The sequence below is a fragment of the Mus caroli genome, unplaced genomic scaffold (assembly GCF_978045245.1).
Source record: "Mus caroli unplaced genomic scaffold, Mus_caroli_1 scaffold_1, whole genome shotgun sequence".
NCBI classification, from domain to species: domain Eukaryota; kingdom Metazoa; phylum Chordata; class Mammalia; order Rodentia; family Muridae; genus Mus; species Mus caroli.
In genome coordinates, this window is record NW_028227256.1 from 148895143 (window position 1) to 148920276 (window position 25134).

At 41.9% G+C, this 25134-nt stretch overlaps 1 protein-coding gene across 4 annotated transcripts in view; it reads left to right on the plus strand.

Moving 5' to 3' along the window:
• The window catches only part of Trmt1l (tRNA methyltransferase 1L), a 30631-nt gene extending 9694 nt beyond the window's left edge, over window positions 1–20937 (plus strand). For 2 of the 4 annotated variants that reach the window (XM_021161924.3, XM_021161933.3), the window contains exons 4-15: window positions 961–1025; window positions 2242–2371; window positions 4061–4184; window positions 4722–4801; window positions 11653–11896; window positions 13315–13527; window positions 15267–15457; window positions 16304–16382; window positions 16908–17074; window positions 17924–17986; window positions 20244–20370; window positions 20461–20937. In XM_021161924.3, coding sequence (XP_021017583.1) covers window positions 961–1025; window positions 2242–2371; window positions 4061–4184; window positions 4722–4801; window positions 11653–11896; window positions 13315–13527; window positions 15267–15457; window positions 16304–16382; window positions 16908–17074; window positions 17924–17986; window positions 20244–20370; window positions 20461–20713 — 1736 coding nt within the window. In that variant the 3' untranslated portion in view covers window positions 20714–20937. Of the gene's footprint in view, window positions 1–960; window positions 1026–2241; window positions 2372–4060; window positions 4185–4721; window positions 4802–11624; window positions 11897–13314; window positions 13528–15266; window positions 15458–16303; window positions 16383–16907; window positions 17075–17923; window positions 17987–20243; window positions 20371–20460 lie in introns of those variants that run through there. The other 2 variants (XM_029478141.2, XM_029478143.2) reach the window with 2 other exon arrangements.
• Window positions 20938–25134: the final 4197 nt, after the last annotated feature.

The window sequence follows — 25134 nt, forward strand, 5'->3', positions numbered from 1 at the left end:
TCTAGACAACTCTAGAATTTATCCCTTAGAATTACCCAAAAACAGAAAGAAAGAAGGGGAGGCAAGAGAACTGAAGAAAAAGACTAACGTAGCATAGTCTGACCTTAACGAGCTCCATGGCTAAACATGACATCGTTCTCCTGCCGCTGCCGCTACCTCCCAAGTGCTGGCTTTGCAGGCATGCTACACAGTACCCAGGATTTTGAGAAATGAATTTTGAGATGGTTATCAATTAAAATTCCTTAACAAACATTTAGAATTAGGGGTCTTGGTATCAAGAATAAGTTAGTAACTAACACTGTAATTTGAGATTCCTTCCCATAAGAGATCCTTGAAACATAAAAAAAATTAAAGTTACCAGAGATAAAAAGGACATAGCCACCATCCAATTCAAATAAATGTCTATATTTTAAGGTATGGGGGGAAAAATCAACACCCAAAACTAAGAACAGTAAATTCAAAAATAAGCAAATTTTAAAGGTGGGAGGAAAAGCAAGATTATCTGGTACGGTTAGTGAAAAAGCATGAAGTAAAGGAAATGAGGTTCAAGAAGCTATTTAGACTTAAAGAACAAGCCATCTCAACAAGGTTACAATTTGAACACAGGTCTCCTATTTGTTGATATCGATATATCTGCCTCATTTATAAAACAAATGGTCTTCAAGTAATTATAATATTATAAATAGAACAATAATCCTAATTATTCTTTTTTTCTTTTTGAGACAGGCTTTCATTATATAGCCCTGGCTGACCTGGAACTTACTATGTAGATCAAGCTGGCCTCGAACTCACAGAAGTGCACCTACCTGCCTCTGCTTCCTGAACGCTGGCATTAAAGGCATGTGCCAGCACACCCGGTGACCCTAATTATTCTTAGAAAATTCCAAGTATCCTTGCAGCTTTCGGTGCCAGTGGGCTATGTAATGAGTGATAGTAACCAGCTGGCCCTTTCCATTCCAGGCTACAGGATGTGCATCTGTCACTTAGCCTGCCGCCCGGTGAAGCCAACCATCGTTGGAGAACAGGTAACCAGATGGTAGATCCTTATTTTCAAACTTAGTGACTTTAAAGAGAGCACAACTTTTATTTATTTTACAACTATGCTTTGCCAAAGGCCAGGAATCTATTCTTAATTTAAAATTAGAATGTACATGTTTATCAGTATAGTTTCTACTCTCTCTGTAGCTCACCCAGAACCTCAGATTCACTGTGTAGCTGAGGGTGACGTTGAACTCCTGACCCTCCTGCCCTTACTTCCCGAGTGCTGCAATGATGGGCATGTGTAACAGATGTCTGTTATAAATTCCTTTTATACAGTATTGGGAATGAACCCAGGGCTTTGTGCGTGTTCATCAAGTCCTCTATCAGCTGGGTTAGACCTGTAGCCCCCAGTTTCGTTTAAAATACTTATCTCAGTGCTTTCCAATGATTATGAGGGAATAATGCAAAATGCATGGAAAAAAATACCGTTGATCTTCTCCTTTTTTTTTTCCACTCTATTTTATTTGAGTTGCTGTTTTGCTTGCTGCATGTCTGTGTACTACTTCCATGCCCAGTGCCCACTGAGGTCTGAAGAGGGAATCAGATGCCCTGGAACTGGAGTAACAGATGGCTGTAGGCTACCATGTAGGTGACAGGAACCAAACCTGGGTGCTGTACCACAGCTTTTACCTGCTAAGCCACCTCTCCAGCCCTCATTTTATAGTTCTTTATTTCAGTTACACAAATTATTATTATGCTCAAAGTGAGCATTTTTCAATTTCATATTCTCTTTTCCTCCATTCTTCCTTTTAAATTTAACTTTAACCAATCAAGAGCCTGAGGTGGTTTTTGCTTTGACTCTTGGTTTTGGAGGCGGCATCTCAATATGCAGCACTGACTTCATAGGCATAAATAAAGTGCATGTGTTTATTATTAAGATCAGTTTGACCAACAGTGAATACATCTTACAAAACAGTTTCTAAAAAGACAACTAAACTTAGCAGTAGCAGGACTGTTAACATCATCCCATCTATAAGTGCGGCTTTATAAAATAACAGTGCAGTGGTTTACTGAACAGAAAGTGGCCTGCTGGAACGAAGCATATATAAGCATCACCAGTGAAATGATTCTTTCAAAGGTGCATCAGGAAATTGGCATCACCGTTTACACTGTTAAATCCAGTTCAGTGACATAGTACAGCTTGCAAACTTGCACTTTGTTGCCGTAGTAACCCGTTCAATCAAATGCTCTGTTTGATAGATGTCCAGTAAACTGGGCGCCCATTATCACTGCATCATTTGTTCAGCAACAATCACCAGGAGGACTGACATGCTAGGGCATGTTAAGCGCCATGTCAACAAAGGGGAAACTAAATCCAGGTACATTGCTGGTAAGTTACGTGATCTCATTAGCATACTCATAATTAGGTCCTTAAACAAGACAGATAACAAATAAATGCTGTAAGTGGTGGCACACGCCTTTAATCCCAGCACTTGGGAGGCAGAGGCAGGCAGATTTTTTTTTTTTAATATGTATTTATTTTATGTATCAGACACACCAGAAGAGGGCATCAGATCCCATTACAGATGGTTGTAAGCCATCATGTGGTTGCTGGGATGTGAACTCAGGACCTTTGGCAGAACAGTCAGTGCTCTTAACCACTGAGCCATCTCTCCAGCCTGAGGCAGGTAGATTTCTGAGTTCGAGGCCAGCCTGGTCTAAAGAGTGAGTTCCAGGACAGCCAAAGCTATACAGAGAAACCCTGTCTTGAAAAACCAAAATAAATAAATAAAGAGTGTAATTATTTTTCCAGATTACATGTCTTATTCCCTAAGTATTTAAGGCAGTATGTGTGCATGTTTTCACATCAGTATTCATTTGCATTTGTAGCTAAAAGATTATAATGTATACTAAATACAAAGTGTTCTTGTCAGTTCTTTTTTTTTTTTTTTTTTTTGGTTTTTCGAAACAGGGTTTCTCTGTGTAGCCCTGGCTGTCCTAGAACTCACTCTGTAGACCAGGCTGGCCTCAACTCATAAATCCACCCGCCTCTGCCTCCTGAGTGCTGGGATTAAAGGCGTGTGCCACCATGCCCGGCTTGTCAGTTCTTACTAGCCATTTGAATGCAATGCTTACTTTAAAATCATCGTCATGGGGAAGTGGGGTCTTCAGGGTAGCTTAATGGGTAGAAGTCCTTCTGTGCATGCCTGTGAGCCAAGTTTCCTAGATCCACAGGTGGCAGGTGGAAATTGTATGTTCAGAATATGATATTATTATTCAGTCAACTAATAGAAAGCAAGCATATAAATACTCAGTTTCTATAATATTACAAGATACTCTGTGGCCAACTGTTGGGAGCTGACTCCTAGCAGAAAGCGTCCATCATCTCTGCAGCCATCTTGGGCTATTTACTTACAGGTGGTCTTTTCCACCCTAATGAGAGCCTTGTCTTCCTAGCATGATGTTTTTCTGAGAAGCCCACCACAGCTGAACACACTGATAACATCTTGTTTTTCTCCTGTCCATCCTGGACCTGTGGTTAAGTGTCTCCAGCTGCACTCCCCAGCGAGTGCATATATACCCATGTTGCCTTTCAATAAATGAAACTTGGAACTTGATCCTTGAGCAGACAGACTGTCTTCATTCTTCGAGTTTCTTGCCTCTCAATCCCCCCCCCCCCTCTCTCTTGCAAACCCTGTTGAATGACCTGCGGACTGGGTCAGCCACCCTGTGGTAGCATAATGTCGTACTTAATCATAAAAATACTTTTAGGATCTAGTGCTGTCTGATGGTATTGGGTCTTATAATACTGATACAGTGATATAATACGGTCAGAATTTTCAGTGAATAAACTTCCTTGCACTCACCAAATGCCTACCTAGGCACGACTCTTTCCACAGAAAGTGAGTGGATTTGTCCTGTGGGTTGGGTTGGGTTGGGTTTGGTTGGGTTTGGTATAGCTATGAAACTATTTGCCTTATCACAAAATAATATAAGGTTTCTTTTTAAATGTGTTGTGTTGAGTATTTAGCATTATTTTCAATTACCTTGTAATAATCTTCATTTTCTTCCATTTTAGCTTCTACTGCCAAGTCATCTAATGAAATTTTGAAGGAGACAGACACAGATATACAAGTTTTTCCTAACTACTCTATACCTCAGAAAACAGATTCTTATTTTAATCCCAAAATGAAGCTAAATCGGTAAGATAGATTGAAAATAGTTACTCAATTTTCAGATGTACCTCTTGTAACTTCTGTGTTCACATGTATTAATATTAAAATAACCTATTTTAAGCTGGGCAGTGGTGGCGGATGCCTTTAAATCCCAGCACTCGGGATGCAGAGGCAGGCAGATTTCTGAGTTCCAGGCCAGCCTGGCCTACAAAGTGAGTTCCAGGACAGCCAGGGCTATACAGAGAAACCCTGTCTCGGAAAAAAAAAAAAAAAGAAATCTATTTTAACATTTTCTCAGAATCTCTTTTTTTTTTCTACCAACTCAGTTTTTCAGTCAGAGACTAAAATAGGCCCAACTTTATGTAATTAAACCTGGACAGATTGGTGGTTACATTTTACTAAATAAGTGGATTTTTGTTAACTAGAATGCAGTTAGATTCATAGTTTAACTTAACAAAACTTACAGGTCTTAAACTAGTAATTTGGGAATGTATATTAAGTAGATAATTATGTTCAGAATTCTGCAAAGATAGCAAGTGACTCCAGATTCTCCCTTCTTTCTAGTCAGATAATATTCTGTACACTGGCTGCTTTGGCTAAGGAACGAAAACCTTTGGAGTGTTTAGATGCCTTTGGAGCCACTGGTAAGTAAAAAAAATTAGTTTGTAGTTTTCAAATTTATTTTTGTGTATTTTGACTGCACTACCATCAGAGGCCAGAAGAGGGCATCAGGTCCCCTGTAATTGGAGTTAGAGATGGCTGTGAGGCACAGTGCGGGGTGCTGGGAACTTAGCCCAAGTCCTCTTAGCTTAGAAGCCATCCTTCCAGTCCCTAAATAATATCTTTTCTTAGAAAATTTATAAGGATGTCATGTCTAGTAAAATATTATCGTGAGCCATATGTGGTGGGTACTTTAATTCTAGTACTCAGGAGGCAGAAGCTGGCAGATCTCTGTGAGTCCAAGGCTAGCCTGGCCTACATAGTAAGTTCCAGGATGGCCAGAGCTACCAAGTGAGTCCCTGACTCAAAAAAAAAAAAAAAAAAAAAAAAAATCCAAAAAAAGAAAAAAGGGTTTCATATCTAAAAAATAAATAAATAAGGTTTAAGGTAAAATTTTCCAATTTTTTGTGAGAATTTGCAAAAAGAGTCTATACAAAAGTAAAGAGTATAGTGAATGTATTCCTTCCTGTGTGTCACTTCAGAAATAATTCACTCATATTCAATCTTGTTTTTCAGTATTTCCACAGTTCAGATTTCAGTCTCGTTAAAAATTCATATTTTAGCCAGGCGGTGGTGGTGCATGCCTTTAATCCCAGCACTCGGGAGGCAGAGGCAGGTGGATTTCTGAGTTCGAGGCCAGCCTGGTCTACAGAGTGAGCTCCAGGACAGCCAGAGCTATACAGAGAAACCCTGTCTCGAAAAACCAAAAAAAAAAAAAAAAAAAAATCATATTTTTAGTCTCGTTAGTCCCATTAATTTAGAAAAAACCCTGGACATACTATTTTATGTAAATAATAATTGGATTACTTAAAAAATAAGGCTTTTCCCCCCTGAGGCAAAGTATCAATGTGTGCTTGGCTTTCGACTCCTTGAACTCCTGTCCCCCCCCTCCACACACACACACACACACACACATACACACACACACACACACACACACACACACTGAGATTACAGCTCTTCCTCCATACTCAGATACAAGGAATTTTTTTTTAAGTAAAGCTATAGTAACATTATTATACCTAGAAAGTAAAGACTAATTTATTGATATCAACAATTATTTAGATATTTAAACATTTTTAACAGTTCAAATCACAATCCAAAGCGTATGCATTTCCATTGTTTCGAATCTAAGTTTCTTCTTTTTGTTGTTGTGTTCTTTTGAGACAGAGTCTTACTGTGTAGACTTGGCTGACCTGGAACTCACTATATACCCAAGGCTGGTCTCGAACTCACAGAGATTCTGAATTCCACCTGCCTCTGCTGGAAATTAAAGGCATGTACCACCATGCCCAGCTAAGTCTCTTCTTAATATGGTCTCCTGTCACTTTGAGTGTATAAATGAATAAGGGTGAGTGAGTGTGTGTATGTGTGTACGTGCTCACGCATATACATGACAATTATTTATTGACATAATTGGTTTCCTGACATGTAGTTTCTGGCCATCTGGATTTTTATGAATTGTCTCACCGTGGCGTCTATAACTTACTCCTAAGCCTGTATTTGTCCAGCTGACTCTGCTTCTCATGTGGTTCAGGCTGGCCTTGAACTGACTCTATGACCTAGTATGACTTTGAACTCATGAGTCTTCCGCCTCCACCTCCCAAGTACTGGGGTTACCGGCAAACGCTTACCATGTCTGCTGGGAAGGACAAAAAAAAATTTTTTTCTGTTTTTTTGTTTGTTTATATGTTTGTTTGTTTTTAAACAGGGTGAAAGCCCAAACTAGCCTTGAACTCTCAGAGATCTGCCTGCCTCTGCCCCTCAAGAACTAGGATTAAAGGTTTGCGCCATCACACCTAGCCAGAACATTTTTCCTGAAGATTGTTTGTTCACTGTAATCAGGTAATAACTGATAACTGTGTTTTGTATTTCTGATTATTATTTCTGACCATTATGAGGCAGAGTGTGTGTGTATGGGGGAGGGGAGTCAGACGACAACTAGCAAGAGTCGGTTCCCTCATTCCACCAGTTTCGGGATCCGCACTCAGGTAGGGTGGCTTTCAAGGCCAGTGCTTGTCCCTGCTGGACCAGCTCCCCAGCCTCTGTGTGTTTAGATATCATTGCCTCGCCTTTAGCGGTTTATTTTGTTTTTGGCGCTCTAGGACTCAGTCTCCCTCTGAATCTTGGGCTAGCCTAGAATTGCCTATGTAGCCCAAGCTGGCCTTGAGCTCCCGCTCCTCTGGCTACTGTCTCACGGGTGCCATCCTGCCCAGTGCTAGTCTTCATTGAAATTAAAAACTTTTTTCTCAAAAGACTTTTAACAATAGAGAACAGAAAATAGAAACAGCAATTTCTGAAAGGCATATGTGCTCATCCATGCCCTCATAAAGACTAGCCAATTGGAAGTGTACACTGAGAGTGAAAGCTGCTGGTGTAGTTAAAAGCATGGGATTCTGGGCTAGAGTCCCTGAGTTCAAGTCCTGGCTTCATCACATGCTAGCGTATAGCCCCAGGAAATTGTGTTTGACTTTTTCATGTATAAAAGTAAGGGTGCAGAGAATAGTATCTGTACAGTATTGACTTTGTAACCCTCGGTACGGATAAACGTCATCAGAGCAGTACTTCTTACACAGCACTTCTCACACAGAGCAGTACTTATTACGCAGAGCAGCACTTCTCACACAGAGCAGCACTTCTCACACAGAGCAGCACTTCTTACACAGAGCAGTACTTCTCACACAGAGCAGCACTTCTCACACAGAGCAGCACTTCTCACACAGAGCAGCACTTCTCACACAGAGCAGCACTTCTCACACAGAGCAGTGCTTATTACACAGAGCAGCGCTTCTCACACAGAGCAGCACTTCTCACACAGAGCAGCACTTCTTACACAGAGCAGTACTTCTTACACAGAGCAGCACTTCTCACACAGATCAGCACTTCTCACACAGAGCAGCACTTCTCACACAGAGCAGCACTTCTCACACAGAGCAGCACTTCTTACACAGAGCAGCACTTCTCACACAGAGCAGCACTTCTCACACAGAGCAGTACTTATTACACAGAGCAGTACTTCTCACACAGAGCAGTACTTATTACACAGAGCAGCACTTCTCACACAGAGCAGCACTTCTCACACAGAGCAGTACTTCTTACACAGAGCAGTACTTCTCACACAGAGCAGCACTTCTCACACAGAGCAGCACTTCTCACACAGAGCAGTACTTATTACACAGAGCAGCACTTCTCACACAGAGCAGTACTTCTCACACAGAGCAGCACTTCTCACACAGAGCAGAACTTCTCACACAGAGCAGCACTTCTCACACAGAGCAGCACTTCTCACACAGAGCAGCACTTCTCACACAGAGCAGCACTTCTCACACAGAGCAGTACTTCTCACACAGAGCAGTACTTATTACACAGAGCAGCACTTCTCACACAGAGCAGCACTTCTCACACAGAGCAGCACTTCTCACACAGAGCAGTACTTCTCACACAGAGCAGCACTTCTCACACAGAGCAGCACTTCTCACACAGAGCAGTACTTCTCACACAGAGCAGCACTTCTCACACAGAGCAGTACTTCTCACACAGAGCAGCACTTCTCACACAGAGCAGCACTTCTCACACAGAGCAGTACTTCTCACACAGAGCAGTACTTATTACACAGAGCAGCACTTCTCACACAGAGCAGCACTTCTCACACAGAGCAGCACTTCTCACACAGAGCAGCACTTCTCACACAGAGCAGTACTTCTCACACAGAGCAGCACTTCTCACACAGAGCAGCACTTCTCACACAGAGCAGTACTTCTCACACAGAGCAGTACTTATTACACAGAGCAGCACTTCTCACACAGAGCAGCACTTCTCACACAGAGCAGCACTTCTCACACAGAGCAGTACTTCTCACACAGAGCAGCACTTCTCACACAGAGCAGCACTTCTCACACAGAGCAGTACTTCTCACACAGAGCAGTACTTCTCACACAGAGCAGTACTTATTACACAGAGCAGCACTTCTCACACAGAGCAGCACTTCTCACACAGAGCGGTACTTCTCTCACAGAGCAGTACTTATTACACAGAGCAGCACTTCTCACACAGAGCAGTACTTCTCACACAGAGCAGCACTTCTCACACAGAGCAGCACTTCTCACACAGAGCAGCACTTCTCACACAGAGCAGCACTTCTCACACAGAGCAGTACTTATTACACAGAGCAGTACTTATTACACAGAGCAGCACTTCTCACACAGAGCAGCACTTCTCACACAGAGCAGTACTTATTACACAGATCAGTACTTATTACACAGAGCGGCACTTCTCACACAGAGCGGCACTTCTCACACAGAGCGGTACTTATTACGCAGGCAATGCTATGGAAGTGTTAGGTTTCATCTTCATTGCACCATTACTAATGTAACTGTAGTTATCATGTTTAGTAATATATCCATTTACAATGGTAGCAGTAATGAGGTCATCTTTCTGAGCTGAGGCATTTAAATGTGAACTTTGAATTCTTTTTTGTGTGCATATGTGGTAATGTGTGCATGTGTACATTGTTTATGGAGCCCAGACGTCAATACTGGAAGTGCTTCTCCATTGCTCTCTACCGTATTTTTCAGTCTGGGTCTCTCACTGAACTTGGATGGAGCTCAGTGATTTGATTCGACTGGCTCGCCAGCAAGCCCCTGGAATCCTGTCTCCACCTTGAGAGAGTTTGGATTATAGAGACATACCCACTACACTTGGCTTTAAACATGGATAGTAAAGATCAAAACTCACATCCTAATGTTTGTACACAAGCATTTTACTGGCTGAGCTGTCTCCCCAACTCTGCTTTTTATTCATTTTTTCCACCACTAATTCCATATCAAAATAGCTTTATTCTAATGTGTGTGTGCGCGTGCATGCATGCGTGCATGTATTGTTTTGTTTTGTTTGGGAACTGTGTGTCACTATATTTCTCTGGCTGACCTGGAACTCTGTGTACACCAGGCTAGTCTTGAACTCACAGATACCTGCATCCCACGTGCTAGGATTAAAGGCATATGCCAGCGTGCCCAGCTGACTTCCTTTGTGATATAACTCACCCCTTTCCCATTCCACATCTACCCACTTGATGGCAAATCATTGCAATAGTCTCTGCGCTTCCAGTCATTATTCACTGCGTTATACTTACCGTGGCCAAACAGCCTTTGTCTGAGTTATTTATGGCGATGTTACTTCTCAGTCAATAGTATGCATCTTGGCTGCCTAAAGTCCAGGGTGCTCTACCAGTTTAGTGTCACCTTCATAATATGACCCGTTTCCCAAACTTACTGCCATGTTTTATGTATACATTCTTTTTATCTTTTAAAATATGCAATTAAAGTTGGTTCTGCAAGAGAAATATTAAACATTTTTATAAGCTGCTGTATCTGGCAGCATTTCTTTTTTGGCTTTTCAGCTATCATCTGGAAATCAGACATCTTGGACCAGCATCATTAAAAGCAACTCCACAGAGCACAGTCCCTCTGTACGGTTGTTCCCCTAACATGACCGTCTTAGTACTTGTCCCTCAGGTTTATTGTGAGTGAAAAGAATCACATCAAGTTCATCACACAGTAGCTAGGATTTTAGTTTCAGTCGTGAGGTTCCTGCATGGAGCATATCAGTATTTCTGATGGTGTCTAGAAACCCCAGGCAGTGGGGTAAGTTCTGATGACCTTCCAAGTAGCTACTAAAGCCCGGGAAAAGGAGCTTCCTGAATTCTTGCTGCATATACAGAGTCGTCCCTTTTACTTCCCAGGGTGCTTATGTGCACTACTTGAAAATTTTAGTCTGGAAAGGTTATTTCTTCTTTACTTTGTTTTATTCCTGTGCATGTGTGAGAATGCAGGCAGGTGTGGGAGGGGGCACAGAAATTCGGGAGTTTGTTCTCTCCTTCCACAATGTGTTCTGGCTCAAAACCAGATTTTCCAGCTGCTCAAGGCACACTTTTGCCTTCTGAGCAATCTCATTAGCCTGAAAGTTCTTTTCCATATTTATGGGAGCTAAGCATATTCGTGCATGCCTATAGTCCCTGCACACAGGAGACAGAAACAAGAGAATTAAGATTTCATGGCCAACTGTGAGTGGTGGCAAATGCCTTTGATCCCAACTCTTGAGAGGCAGAGGCAGGTGGATCTCTGTGAGTTCAAAGCCAGGAGTTCTAGGAGAGCCAGGACTATGATCTTCCAAGAAAGAGGGGGCAGAGTGGGGGTGAGGGAAGGGAAAGGAAAAGAAAAGAGAAAGGAAAGGAAAGAAAAAGAGAAAAGAAAAAAGAAAAGAAAAGAGAAAAAGGCCAGCCTGGGCTACCAAACAAGATCCTTGTTCAGAATATACCGTCTTTGTTTTTCTCTGGTATTTGAGGGTAAACTTGAGCAGTAAGACTTTCAACTTGACCTTTTCCTTTCCTGCAGAGTAGTGCACTCTTAGCATACTGTACAGAGAAGTACACTGTGAGGTGGAGGGGCGTGAGTGTGTGTGTGTGTGTGTGTGAGAGTGTGTGAGTGTGTGTGTGTGTGAGAGAGAGAGAGAGGGAGGGAGGGAGGGAGGGTGTGTGTGTGTGAGAGAGAGAGAGGGAGGGAGGGAGGGTGTGTGTGTGTGAGAGAGAGTGTGTGTGAGAGAGAGGGTGTGTGTGTGTGTGAGAGAGAGAGAGAGAGTGTGTGTGTGAGAGAGAGAGAAAGAGGGAGGGAGGGTGTGTGTGTGTGTGTTGCTTATAAGACACTTGCCTTTTCAGTGATTAATTATAACTTAAATTTCTTTAATTTAAAGATTCATCTTCTTCCCTGTTTCTCCCAAGGAATAATGGGATTACAGTGGGCAAAGCACCTTGGAAATGCAGTCAAAGTTACAATTAATGACTTGAATGAAAACTCTGTGACTTTGATTCAGAAAAACTGCCATTTAAACAAGTTAAAAGTGGTGGTGGACAGCGAGGAAAAGGAAGAGGGTGATGCCCTCGAAGACGACGGCACTCTGGGGGATATCCAGGTGACCAGGATGGACGCCAATGTTCTGATGCACCTGAGATCTTTTGATTTTATGTAAGTGAAGAACATTGGTCAGATACCCACGAAACAGATCTGCCGGGGGTGGATGCTTTAAAATTAAAGAAATTTTTGGGGGCTGGTGAGATGGCTCAGCAGTTAAGAGCGCCTACTACTCTTCCATAGGTCCTGAGTTCAAATCCCAACAACCACATGGTGGCTCACAACCATCCGTAACAAAATCTGGTGCTCTCTTCTGGAGTGTCTGAAGACAGCTACAGTGCACTTACAAATAATAAATAAATAAATATTTTTTAAAAAGAAGAAGAAAATTTTGGTAGTTTAATGCAGAGTTCGGCCTTGCCCTGAGATATCCAGTAAGAAAAATTTCAGACTTTCTGGGAATGAACGTTTCCTCTTAGGCTAAATTATTTCTATGTGTTTGACATGTCATAGACTGTTTTACTAGTGTCTTAGTCAGGGTTTCTATTCCTGCACAAACATCATGACCAAGAAGGGTTTATTCAGCTTACACTTCCACATTGCTGTTCATCACCAAAGGATGTCAGGACTGGAACTCAAGCAGGTCAGGAAGCAGGAGCTGACGCAGAGGCCATGGAGGGATGTTCTTTACTGGCTTGCTTCCCTGGCTTGCTCAGCCTGCTCTCTTATAGAACCCAAGACTACCAGCCCAGAGACAATCCCACCCACAAGGGGCCTTTCCCCCTTGATCACTAATTTACAGCTGGATCTCATGGAGGCATTTCCCCAACTGAAGCTCCTTTCTCTGTGATACCTCCAGCTGTGTCAAGTTGACACAAAACCAGCCAGTACAACTAGTTACCTTTTTTTTTTAAGATTTTATTTTTATTTTATACATGAGTGCTCTATCTGCATATATGCCTACATGCCAGAAGGGGGCATCAGATCTATTACAGATGGTTGTGAGCCACCATGTGGTTGCTAGGAATTGAACTCAGGATCTCTGGAAGAGCAGTCAGTGCTCTTAACCACAAGCCATCTCTCCAGCCCTTATTACTTGCTTTTAAATCCTAATTAAGTATTTAAATAGATTTGCAAAGTAAATTTTTTTCTCTGTTTTCTAAGACAGTCAGTTCCTATTAGCCCAGGCTGGCCTCCAACTGGAAATTCTCCTGCCTCCTCTTCTTGAGTGCTGGAATTACAAGTGTGTTGCCATCCTACCTGCCTTGCAAACGTTGAATCCGTGATTTTTTTTTTTTTTTTTTTTTCGAGACAGGGTTTCTCTGTGTAGCCTTGGCTATCCTGGATCTCACTTTGTAGACCAGGCTGGCCTCGAACTCAGAAATCCACCTGCCTCTGCCTCCCGAGTGCTGGGATTAAAGGCATGAACCACCACGCCCACTGAATCCATAAAATTTTATCATTAGAAGTAATATTGTTATAATTGGATCACTGATGTGGTCTTAGATGTGTGTGTTTCTTTCTGGTTTTAGACATCTGGATCCCTTTGGAACGTCAGTGAACTACCTCGACTCTGCGTTCAGAAATGTCAGGAACCTTGGCATAGTGTCAGTGACTTCTACAGACATCAGCTCCTTGTATGCCAAGGCACAGCATGTTGCCCGGCGTCACTACGGATGTAACATTGTCCGAACAGAGTATTACAAGGAGCTGGCAGCCAGAATTGTCGTAGCTGCAGTGGCAAGGTACCAAACTGCCAATGGTGCACCTACTATGTTTTAGTGCGACTCGTGATTTTGAAGAGATAATATGGCGAATGAGTGCTTATTTTTCAAAATACACATGAAGTTTTTAATTCTATATCCCTTACATATAGTTTTAATTTGACTTACTGTTTTAATTTTATGGGTTTTTTTTTAAAGCATATATTCATTTACTTTGTGTGCATTCATATAGGTGCATGTGTGGCAGTCAGAAGATAACTTGAAGCAGTTGGTTCTCTCCTTCCATCAGGTGTGCGCTGCAGATCACACTTAGCCATCAGGCGTGGCAGCAGCCACCTTTTCCCACTGAGCCATCGTGGGCTATCGTGATGGCCTACCACTCTGTGTTTTGTCAGAACTTTATATCTGAAACATAAAAAAGAAACAATAAAAGGGGAAATTAATTTTAGACCTGTCTTAATTCAGTAATTATAAGAGTAGGCAAGGTAGCAACATGAAAAGGAGAAACAAAAATTCTTTTTAGTTTACAAGCTGTTTGAAAGATCATTTCACCGTCAAATAGTCTGAATGAAATGATGGCTTCTAACTGAAAGTCAGGAGGGTCTTTCTGTTCCCCTGGGATGTCAGAGATGTTGAAATTCTCTACAGAATTTTATGCTACTAGAAAAGACGTTTTAATCTTTGTGTGTGTGTGTGTAAGTGTGTAGGAGGGGGTGTCTCACCACATGCATGCGGGATCCTGCCAGAGTCAGAAGAGGGCATCAGATCCTCTGGAACTAAAGTCACAGCACAGGCAGTTGTGAGCCGCCATGTGGGTGCTGCAAGAGCAGCAAGTACTCCTAACTGCTAAGCCGCCTCCCCAGCCTCTCCAAAATAACTTAATAATGCAGTCTCACATGGAGAGAGTCAATAGTGGATGGCCAGCCCATTCACTTGGTAATCCAAACACAAGTTCTGCAGCACCTAGATGGAAATTCTTACCTCAGCGTAATCATAGGTTATTAGTTCCGTAGGTCTTCAGTGAATGTTAAATGAGCAACAGAATTTGCAAATTTGGAAATGATGTATCTTATAGAACTTGAGAGAAAAGGGCTTTGACTACTTTTCAGTAAGTAGTCAGCAGCTAGCACATAATTCTGCATATGGTCAGAAATATATATGGTTTGCAAGAAGCATTTTTAGGAAAAACATAGATTAAATTCAGACTAGTAATCATGATTACAGAAAACAGTCCTGTTGAAAACCACAGTCCACCCTGTTTGCCATCCAGGTTAGCTCTGTCAGCACAGTGCTGTACAAAGGGAATGATGAGCCATCAAAATAATAGTTTTGTGGTTTTGGTTTTTTTGTTTTTGTTTTGGTTTTGGTTTTTTGCCTTTTTTTTATTAGATATTTTCTTTATTTACATTTCAAATGTTATCCCAAAAGTCCCCTATTCCCTCCCCCCACCCTGCTCCCCTACCCACCCACTCCCATTTCTTAGCCCTGGCATTCCCCTGTACTGAGGCATATAAAGTTTGCAAGACCAAGGGGCCTCTCTTCCCAATGATGGCGGACTAGGCCATCTTCTGCTACATATGCAGCTAGAGACACGAGCTCTGGGGGTACTGGTTAGTTCATATTGTTGTTCCACCTATAGGGTTGCAAATCCCTTCAGCTCCTTGGGTACTTTCTCTAGCTCCTCCATTGGGGGCCCTGTGCTCCATCCAATAGCTGACTGTGAACATCCACTTTGTATTGTTTTGTTTTGTTTTTAACAGAGCTGCAGCACGGTGCAACAAAGGTATAGAAGTGCTGTTTGCGGTGGCCCTGGAACACTTCGTGTTGGTAGTTGTGAGGGTCTTAAGAGGCCCTACTTCAGCGGATGAGACTGCCAAGAAAATCCAGTACCTGATCCACTGCCAGTGGTGTGAAGAGAGGATTTTTCAGAAGGATGGAAACATGGTGGAAGGTAAGCGAAGCTCCTCTGGCCTGCGTGGGCATTGTGTATCAGCACCCAGCGAACAAGCCTGCATCACATCCCAGTTACACGCTCCGCACTGTGCTTTCAGAGACCACTGCTGGAGAGGTGAACTGCTCTGCCCCTGCTGTTTATTGAAACATTTAGAGATAATGTAGTTTTTCCACTATCAACTAATTTTAAGAATGTCAATCAGATTACCTACTTTTCTCAACATATCCCATTTTCAATTAATTCCTTCCCCACTGCTCAACACTGCAAACATTTTCACCCAAAGCCGGACATCCTGCTCCTTTGTGGCTCTTCAAAGACTCTCTCTCTCTTCTTTTTTTTTTTTTTTTTTTAAGATTTATTTATTTATTATGTGTAGCTATCTTCAGATACTCCAGAAGAGGGCATCAGATCTTGTTATGGATGGTTGTGAACCACCATGTGGCTGCTGGGATTTGAACTCAGGACCTTTGGAAGAGCAGTTGGTGCTCTTAACCACTGAGCCATCTCTCCTCCCCTCAAAGAGTCTTAAAGATTAAGTTTTCAACTATATATAAAGTTCTTAGCACAGTACCTGGTACATAGTAGGTCCTCAGTATATATATATACATATATATATATATATATTTTTTTTTTTTCTGAGGCAGGCTTTCTCTGTATAGCCCTGACTGTCCTGGAGCTCACTTTGTAGTCCGGGCTGGCCTCGAACTCAGAAATCCTCCTGCCTCTGCCTCCCAAGTGCTGGGATTAAACCACCGCCCGGCGTATATAGTCATTATTAATGTAAGTTATAACACTTACGTTTGTCGTGTATTCTGTATATAAACACATCTTTTGTTTTTACAGAAAACCCATACAGACAGCTGCCCTGTAATTGTCATGGGAGCATGCCTGGCAAGACAGCGATAGAACTCGGGCCTCTGTGGTGCGTACCTAAGACAAGCTTTGTCTTTTCTGTTTGACTGTGTTCTCCAGATACCCACTCTGTTTTTCATAGTACTCTACAAATTATGAAAGCAAATACATCTTATTGTTTTTTTTTTTTAAGAATTTATTTATTTATTTTATGTATGTGTGTACACTGCAGCTATCTTCAGACACACCAGAAGAGGGCATCAGATTTCACTACAGATGATTGTGAGCCACCATGTGGTTGCTAGGAATTGAACTCAGGACCTCTGGAAGAGCAGCCAGTGCTCTTAACCACGAGCCATCTCTCCAGCCCAAATCTTGTTGATTTTATGTGAATTAAATATTTTGGCTAATCTTAATTTACAAAACAATTTACAAAAATAATTTTTAAAGGAGGAGAAATTACTATATAAATAATACTAAATTAAAAATTCCTGATTTTCAGTATTATTCTATCCCATAATTTGTTACATGTTTTGTATAATTATAAGAATCTTTTTGTAAGAAAATAAACATTTCTCAAACATTTCTTTTCCAGGTCAAGTTCCCTTTTCAATACTGGATTCCTCAAAAGGATGCTATTTGAATCTATTCACCATGGTTTGGATGACATTCAACCCCTAATAAAGACATTAATCTTTGAATCAGAGTGTACCCCCCAAAGCCAGTGTTCAACTCATGCCCCTTCAAATACCAACAAGCAAGGTGACTCTAGCTTGTTAGATTATCCTTGATGTTATAATGAAAATTATGGAATAATATGCTTTAAGTAACCCTTCTTAGTGAGTCTAATCATAATTTATTTGTTGCTTTTTTTTTTTTTTTTTTTTTTTCTGGAAGCAAGGCCACATATAGGCCAGGCTGGCCTTGAACTCCTGATCTTGCTGCCTCCACTTCCAGAGTGCTGGGCATACACTGCAAAGCCTGTCATCCTCTGTAAACTTTCTACTCTTCTATAAAGAGAAATTGTAGGCAATTGTAGGAGTTGGTATAGCCAGAAATTTTGCTAATACCCATTGAAGTACAGAAAATCAATTCATATATCCCTCAGTGAAGCCAGTTTTTACTCCTTAGATAGGGCACTATCAGTGTGCCTGGCTCTTCATAGACGGGGAAGGGCAGACTGGTCTTCATGCTTCCGTAGTAATAACGAGAGGTTGCTGTTACCAACATCAATAGATCCTTTGCCTTTGTTTTGAATCCGGGCTCTTTGCTTAGCTGGCCTGGAACTCAAAGAAGATCCACCTGACTGTACCTTCCATGCTGAAAGTAAAGATGTGTGCCACCTCACTCAGCCTAAACTCTGTGTGTGTGTGCGCGCGCAAGCGCGCAGGCACGTGTGGAAGTCAGAGGACACGCCACAATCAGCTCTGTCCTGTCTTTACATGGGAAGATTACAAGTGCCTTTACCTGCTGAGCTCTCTCAGTGGCCCAGAAAGTTAAAAAAAAATATCATTCTTGTATATTCAAAAATGTAAATGGGATTCCAGTTTTATTTAAACATTAAATTCTTAATGTCACCTATAAATATGCCCCCCCTTTTTTTTATTTTAGAAGAAAATGGCGTATTTGTTAAAACCACCGATGATACCACAGTAGATATTTACAGTGCACAGGGTATGTATATATTATAATATGTAACTATTAAGTATCTACATTCTAAATGTATCTTATATACAGGTTTAAAAACAATATACATAGCATTAAAGCTTGTAATTATAATATTATAGTAGTAATGTTTACTTTAAATGTTCATCTTCAATGGAAACTTACAATTCTTATTAAAAGTATATGGTTTGGCTGGGCAGTAGTAGCACACACCTTTAATCCCAGAACTCAGGCGGCAGAGGCAGGCGGATTTCTTGAGTTTGAGGCCAACCTGGTCTACTAAGTGAGTCCCAGGATAGCCAAGGCAACACAGAGAAACCCTGTCTCAAAAAACAGCAATATATACACACACACACACACACACAAATATATATATATAAACACACACACATATATATACTTTTTTTCTTTTAAATAAAAATTACCAATCATGTCCATTTAGCACCTTTAGCTAACTTGGTATAAAGCAAATCTCTGGAAACAATACAGTGCCCTGAGAAATAGAGGCCTGACAAAGCAGCACTGGTGGGCTGGACTCTGCACTGGCTCTCAGAGCACTGTTCTGCCTCACTGTTGGTGCTGGAAACTTTGCCGGTTTCTTCATTTTCAGTAGAAATGTCTTAAATCTTTTTTTTTTTTGTTAAATTTGCTCACTCCGGCCCCACTTCCTCTGGCCCAAAAATTTATTTATTTATTTATTTATTATATGTAAGTACACTGTAGCTATCTTCAGACACTCCAGAAGAGGGCGTCAGATCTCATTATGGTTGTGAGCCACCATGTGGTTGTTGGGAATTGAACTCAGGACCTACAGAAGAGTAGTCAGTGCTCTTAACCACTAAGCCATCTCTCCAGCCCATCTGAAATCTTTTTAAGAATAGAAAGTAAAGCATGAATATGTTTTAAGACATTGTAAATCTGTAAGGTTTTTCTTATGTCTAAATGAAGAAAGCTGACTGACCTCTATGGGCTATTCTATAGCTGGAGCCTTTATGTTGGTCTGAAGACTGTCAATACAACACAGGCAAAAGAAAATCCGTGTGCGCCTTCGAATAGTTAGGATTAAGGTATATGTTGGATTTATTGTAGGCCTTCTTATAATTGTTCTGCATATGGGCATTTTTTCACTTATGTGCCACATTGATTTCATGTAACAATATAATCAAATTTTACTTATCTGGGTTAATTTTAATTTGGGAGTCCCAAGTTGCCATTTTGTATTATTGTAAAAAAGAAATAGTTCAACCTTTTTCATATACTGTATTTGCCTTCTAATTACTTATTTTAAGCAGTTATCAGGTGTTTGTCCTCCAGAAATTGCATGTGAGGATAATACCTAGAGATAACTAAGCCTTAGCTGGGTACTATGGCACACTCCTGTAGTGCCAGCACTGGAGGGGGCTTGGCAGGAGGAAGCGAGCCAGGACAAGATAAGACCGATCTGATACGTGATAGAACAGGCGGAACGTTCGCTGAACGTTCGCTGAGTCAGGTTTCCTGTTAGTATTTGAAGTCTCAGTTACTTTGTGTGTTTGTGTCTGTACATCTGTATATGCACATGTGGAAACATTGCTGGAATAACTGGTTTGGCATCTTTCACTTAACATGGAAAGACTAAGTAGTTGAGAACGAGGCATGTGTTGTACCTTTATCGTCTGCTGAGCGCTAGAAACCTGTGTATGTTTTAGTTCCTGCCTGTAGTTATTGCTATCCACTCAGCTCTGCTCAGAGGTAAAGTCAGGGTGTTGTTTTGTTTTATAAATACTCATTTTTGTTACAAATATAGAGGAGAGTACATGCACACGTGAGTGCAGAAACCCCAGACGAAGGCACTGGAGCCCTTGGATCCCAGGGAAGAGCAGCCAAGAGCCATCATTTTGGTGCTAAGAACTGAATCCCCGATCTTTTCAGGAGCAGCGAGTGCTCGAAACTCTGAGCGTCTCGTTCCCTAGGAGTGTAGAATGTAACTAGGGAGAAAGGGTTTACACAGACATAACCACATACAAGAAACAAAGAAGAGGAATGGCAGAGCTCATCAGGCTGAGTGGTGGCGTGTGGGCTACAGTGCGCAGTGAAGTAATCGGCCCGGGTTCATAAACAGGAAGTAGAAATGTTAAAGGCTTAAAGAGAAGGAAGTTGTGACCAAGAAGCAGGTGAACAGATAACACGAGTGAAGGCCAGTGAGAATTGTGTAGTCGACAGGATTATAAAAGCATTCATTCTGTCTGCAGTTGTTAAGATCATGCTTGTTGTGTGTGTCTTCCAGGCAAGAGAAAAAGTAATGAGATGACCATTAACCTAGCCAAAAAGCAGAAGACCGACACCAGCACGGCTCACCCGCCCTTTTACTACAACATCCACAGGCACAGCATCAAAGGGATGAACATGCCGAAGTAAGGCGGCCAAGCGGCAACATACTCACTCTGTATTTTAATAATTTAAGTAAAAACTGGGAGCCTAATAGCTTTCTTTCTCTATTGCAGGTTAAAAAAATTTTTGTGCTGTCTTTCGCAAGCAGGCTTTCGAGTAAGCCGAACTCACTTTGACCCAATGGGCATCCGTACCGATGCCCCTCTGATGCAGTTTAAATCCATCCTGCTAAAGTATAGCACCCCCACTTACACTGGAGCACAATCAGAAGGCCAGATGCCGCCAGCAGCTGAGGACACGGTCACCGACAGGGTTGAGATGTCCGTGAGTGACAAAGCGGAAGCGAGTGGCTGCAGGAGATGGTGACTGCGAGGGGGTTCTTCTCAGGGTTCTGTGTGATGGCCCAGTCTCCGTACCGCTGCAATCCTTTTTTATTCTTTCAATTTAGTGATATGAGATAAAAAAAAATTTAAAAAGCACTGTTTTCATTCAGAAAATTGGCTGTTTCTGACTTGGCTGGTGTGAGAGCGTTGCTTTTTAAGTTTTTATTATTTTAAAGAAAAAAATTTAATAAAAACATTTGAAGCCAAGTTTCTGACTGGGCTCCAGTGACTTAGGGTTCTCATGTCTTTCTTGGAAATGGTAAGGGCCATCCTTTCCCTTCTCTGACACCAGGGATTGACCTGGAGGCTCTGGCTCTCAGGCAGCAGGGATGCAGGCGAGCACCACGGGCCCAGCTTCACCGTTACTCTCATACCTCTACTGGTTTGTGGTGATTTCTCCTGCGTACAACATAAAATAAAGCTGGATCCTTTTATATACTAAAATGACCTGTATAAAGTAGTAAGAATGTTGTTCTTCAAGATGATTTGCTTAAAATACAATTCTAAAATATTTTCCTGCTTCTGAGAAATGCAGCACTTGCCTGCTACAGAACTATTTTTTCACAAGTTTGTCTTCTTACTGACTAATCCTCAAGAGTAAGATTTTTATCAAAATAACTGATGTCATTCTTATAGTAATGTGCACAAATATGAGATCCCAGAGATTTTACTATAAATTAAACAGCTTTGGTGATTCTTCGCTGCCTCAGTTACTGCAGACACCAAAGTACGTTAGGTTACTTGTGGCCCCACTCAGAAGTAGTGAGTAGCCATCTCAGGAGACAGCTGGAGACGGCTCAGCAGTTACAAGCACTGGCTGTTCTTGCAGAGGACTCACATTCTCTTCTCAGAACCTACACTCTTCCCAGACCACAGCCATCCATAGCTCTAGTTCCAGAGGCTCTGATGCCCTCCTCTGACCTCAGAGGGCACTGGACATACATGTGCACATGTATACATTCAGGCTTAATGCTCATGAAATCAAATCAAATCCATTTTCAAAAAGGGAAGGTGGGTTGGCTGTTTAGGTTTTGGTTTTTAAGGTTATACATATGTTTTTGTGTAAGTAGCATAGGATAATATAACTATAAGGATTAGTAGGGAAAAAATCTTGTTTCCATTATAAATACATTGCACTTAAAGAATTTAGATGAAAAGACTTAGTATAAAATGTAGAACACGTTTAAGGATTAAATCCATCTTTACCTGTAAGTATTCCTCAGGGGAAGCCTGGGGAGAGGAGAACACAAGAGAAAATGCAAGGAGAAAACTGAGTAGTGGGGAAGGAATGAGAGGACTTCAGCATTAACCTGGCAGAGGTGAAAAAAAAAAGGCTCGTGCAACACACTCCCCAAAGGGTTTTCCACCTCCAAATAACCCACTGTGTTCTGGTCAAGTTCAGGGCTGGGTGAGATGCAGGTTAGCTTCTCCCATGGGCTTAGCCAGTTTCTGTTACAAATATGCACAAAGCAATGTACTTTTTTAAATTATTGTTTTTAGGCGGGGTGGTGGCTAGAGCCTTTAGTTCCGGCACTTGGGAGGCAGAGGCCAGTGGATCCTATGAGTTCAAGGTCAGCCTGGTCTACAAAGTGAGTTCCAGGACAGCCAGGGCTACTCAGAGAAACCCTGACTTGAAAACATAAAACACCACCAACAACACTTGTTCGTGTAATCTTTTTAAAATTGCTATGGAACAATCAGCAAACAAGCACTCGCCTGTCGTATTCAATACAAATTTTGTTAAACTGAACATTTCCATATCAAATTTTGCTAAATATTCATTAACCTGATTGATTATACTGATCAGTGCTGTGTTGAATGTTATGCAAAAAGCTAAATTTGGTGGTAGGGTGTATTCTTCCTTTAGTTTTTTGGTTTGTTTTCTGTTTTTGAGACAGGGTCTGACTATAGCTCTGCCTGACCTGGAATTCACTGTGTAGACTAGGCTGGCCTCAAGATAAATCATGGGTCATGAGGTAGGGTTGATGAATTTGTCACAGGGTAACTAAACCTTTTAGGGAGGCACTAAAAGGGTCACCAGCCAAGGCAGCAAGCACAAGTAAGGGCCTCCTTGAGTTTGTGCTCATTCATTCACCAAGTTTGAAAATTCCCAATGCTGCTCTCAGGTCCAGCTCTTCCTCCATCTAGCTGTCCCGTGAGACCCTACACCCCACAAGACAACAGTTTAGCCAATTTTCTTTTTTCTTTTTTCTTTTTTTTTTTTTTTTTTTTTTTTTTGGTGGGGGTGGGGGGTTTCAAGACAGGGCTTCTCTGTGTAGCCTTGGCTGTCCTGGAACTCACTCTGTAGACCAGGCTGACCTCAAACTCAGAAATTCGCCTGCCTCTGCCTCCCAAGTGCTGGGATTAAAGGTGTGTGCCACCACTGCACAGCTGCCAATTTTCAAGTTTAGCTATGTGTTTCCAAACTTGGCCTTAAAACTACAAGATGATTTTAAAATGTGCATCTCACTAGTTTTCGAGCATGTTTTGAGAATCTGAGTATCTATCATTAGGAAATAAGGTTTCCAGGCTGGAGAGATGGTTCAGCTAACTGCTGACTGCTCTTCCAGAGTCCTGAGTTCAATTTCCAGCCACCACATGGTAGCTCAGTCTGTAATGAGATCCCTTGCTCTCTTCTGGTGTGTCTCTGCAGACAGCCACAGTATACTCATATACATAAAATAAATACATCTGTTTGTCTGTTTGTTTTGTTTGAGACAGGGTTTCTCTGTGTAGCCCTGGCTGTCCTGGAACTCACTTTGTAGACCAGGCTGGCCTCGAACTCAGAAATCCGTCTGCCTCTGCCTCCCAAGTGCTGGGATCAAAGGTGTGCACCACCACTGTCTGGCTAAAAACTACCTGCTGGGAGGAACCAGAGCTGGGGAACCGGCCGGGGGCCAGGGGCAGGGGAACTTTCCTAAAGACACAAATGCCATTGACTCAGGATCGATTTTCATGACCTAAAGAATCTCCCCACCCCACAAACAGTGAAGTTGTCTTTCAAGGAGAATGGAGAGGTGGTCAATGTCCGGGCATATCCTCTTTCATCTTTTTTTCTTTCCCTCTTGGTTTTTCAAGACAGGGTTTCTCTGTAGCCCTGACTGTCCTGGAACTCCCTCAGGCTGGTCTCAGACTCAGACTCAGACTCAGGCCTGCCTCTGCCTCCTGAGTGCTGGAACTAAAGGTATGTGCCACCACCTCCCAGCTTCTTTTAACTGCACTTTTGTCAATCTCTCTCCCCCTGCCTGCATCCCCTGGTAGTTACCATTCTCTTCCAAGCTTATGAATGTAATTGGCTTAGGTGTTACATATCCATGAGATTATGCCATGGCTTTCTATGGCTTGTTTATTCACTTAACCGTGGTACCATCCAGATTCATCCGTGTTGTCCACAAAATAACTTCTTCTGGTATCGCAACATAAGCTTATAAGCATATATGCATATGTCTACATGCATTCACCAGTGCTACATCAATAGGACTGCTGTCATTGTTAACAGCGTCCTTATTTCACGTGGTTTGAATGAGACATAGCCTCCACAGACATGGGCATCTGAGCGCTTGCTTCCCAGTTGGTGGCGCTGTTTAGGGAGGTTTAGACGATGTCATTAGGGGTGGCGATTATACAGCCTTGCCTGCCTGCAGGTCTCTCTCTGGTTCTTGCTTTTGCCATTTGTCATGTCTCCCACCGTGTTGGGCTCTCACCCATAAGTCTACATAAACACTTTGCATTGGTTGTGAGATTTTATCAATGCAACAGCAAAATATTTCTAGTTCTAATTCTGTTGTGGCTTTTCTTCTTTGGCTTTGGTTTTGGTGGTGAATAAGTACATAAAATATGGAAGTATAGATTTTATCGTGAATCACCAGATTTTATCGTTGATGCCTATTCTAACGATAGTGGAAGTTTAGTGAGTTGGATAGACTTTGAGAGGTGGTTTTGTTTATTGCAGTTTTGTTTTAATGTATGAGTGCACTGCAACTCAGACACACCACAAGAGGGTGTCAGATCCGATTACAGATGGTTGTGAGTCACCATGTGTTGGTTGCTGGGAATAGAACTCAGGACCTCTGGAAGAGCAGCCAGTGCTCTTAACCACTGAGCCATCTCTCCAGCCCATGCTGCAACCTTTTAATACAGTTCCTCACATTGTGATGACCCCACCCATAAATTTTTTTGTTGCTACTTCATAATTTTGACACCATTATGAATCATAATTAAACATCTGGTATGCAGGATATCTATATGTGACTCCTGTGAAAAGGGCCATTCAACACTATTCCCCATGAGATCTTGACGCACAGGTTGAGAACCACTGGTCTAAGAGAACACTATAGCCAATCTTACCCTTGAGTTCCCATGTCATCAACCTTTACAAGCTAAACTAATACAGAGCTGTAATCT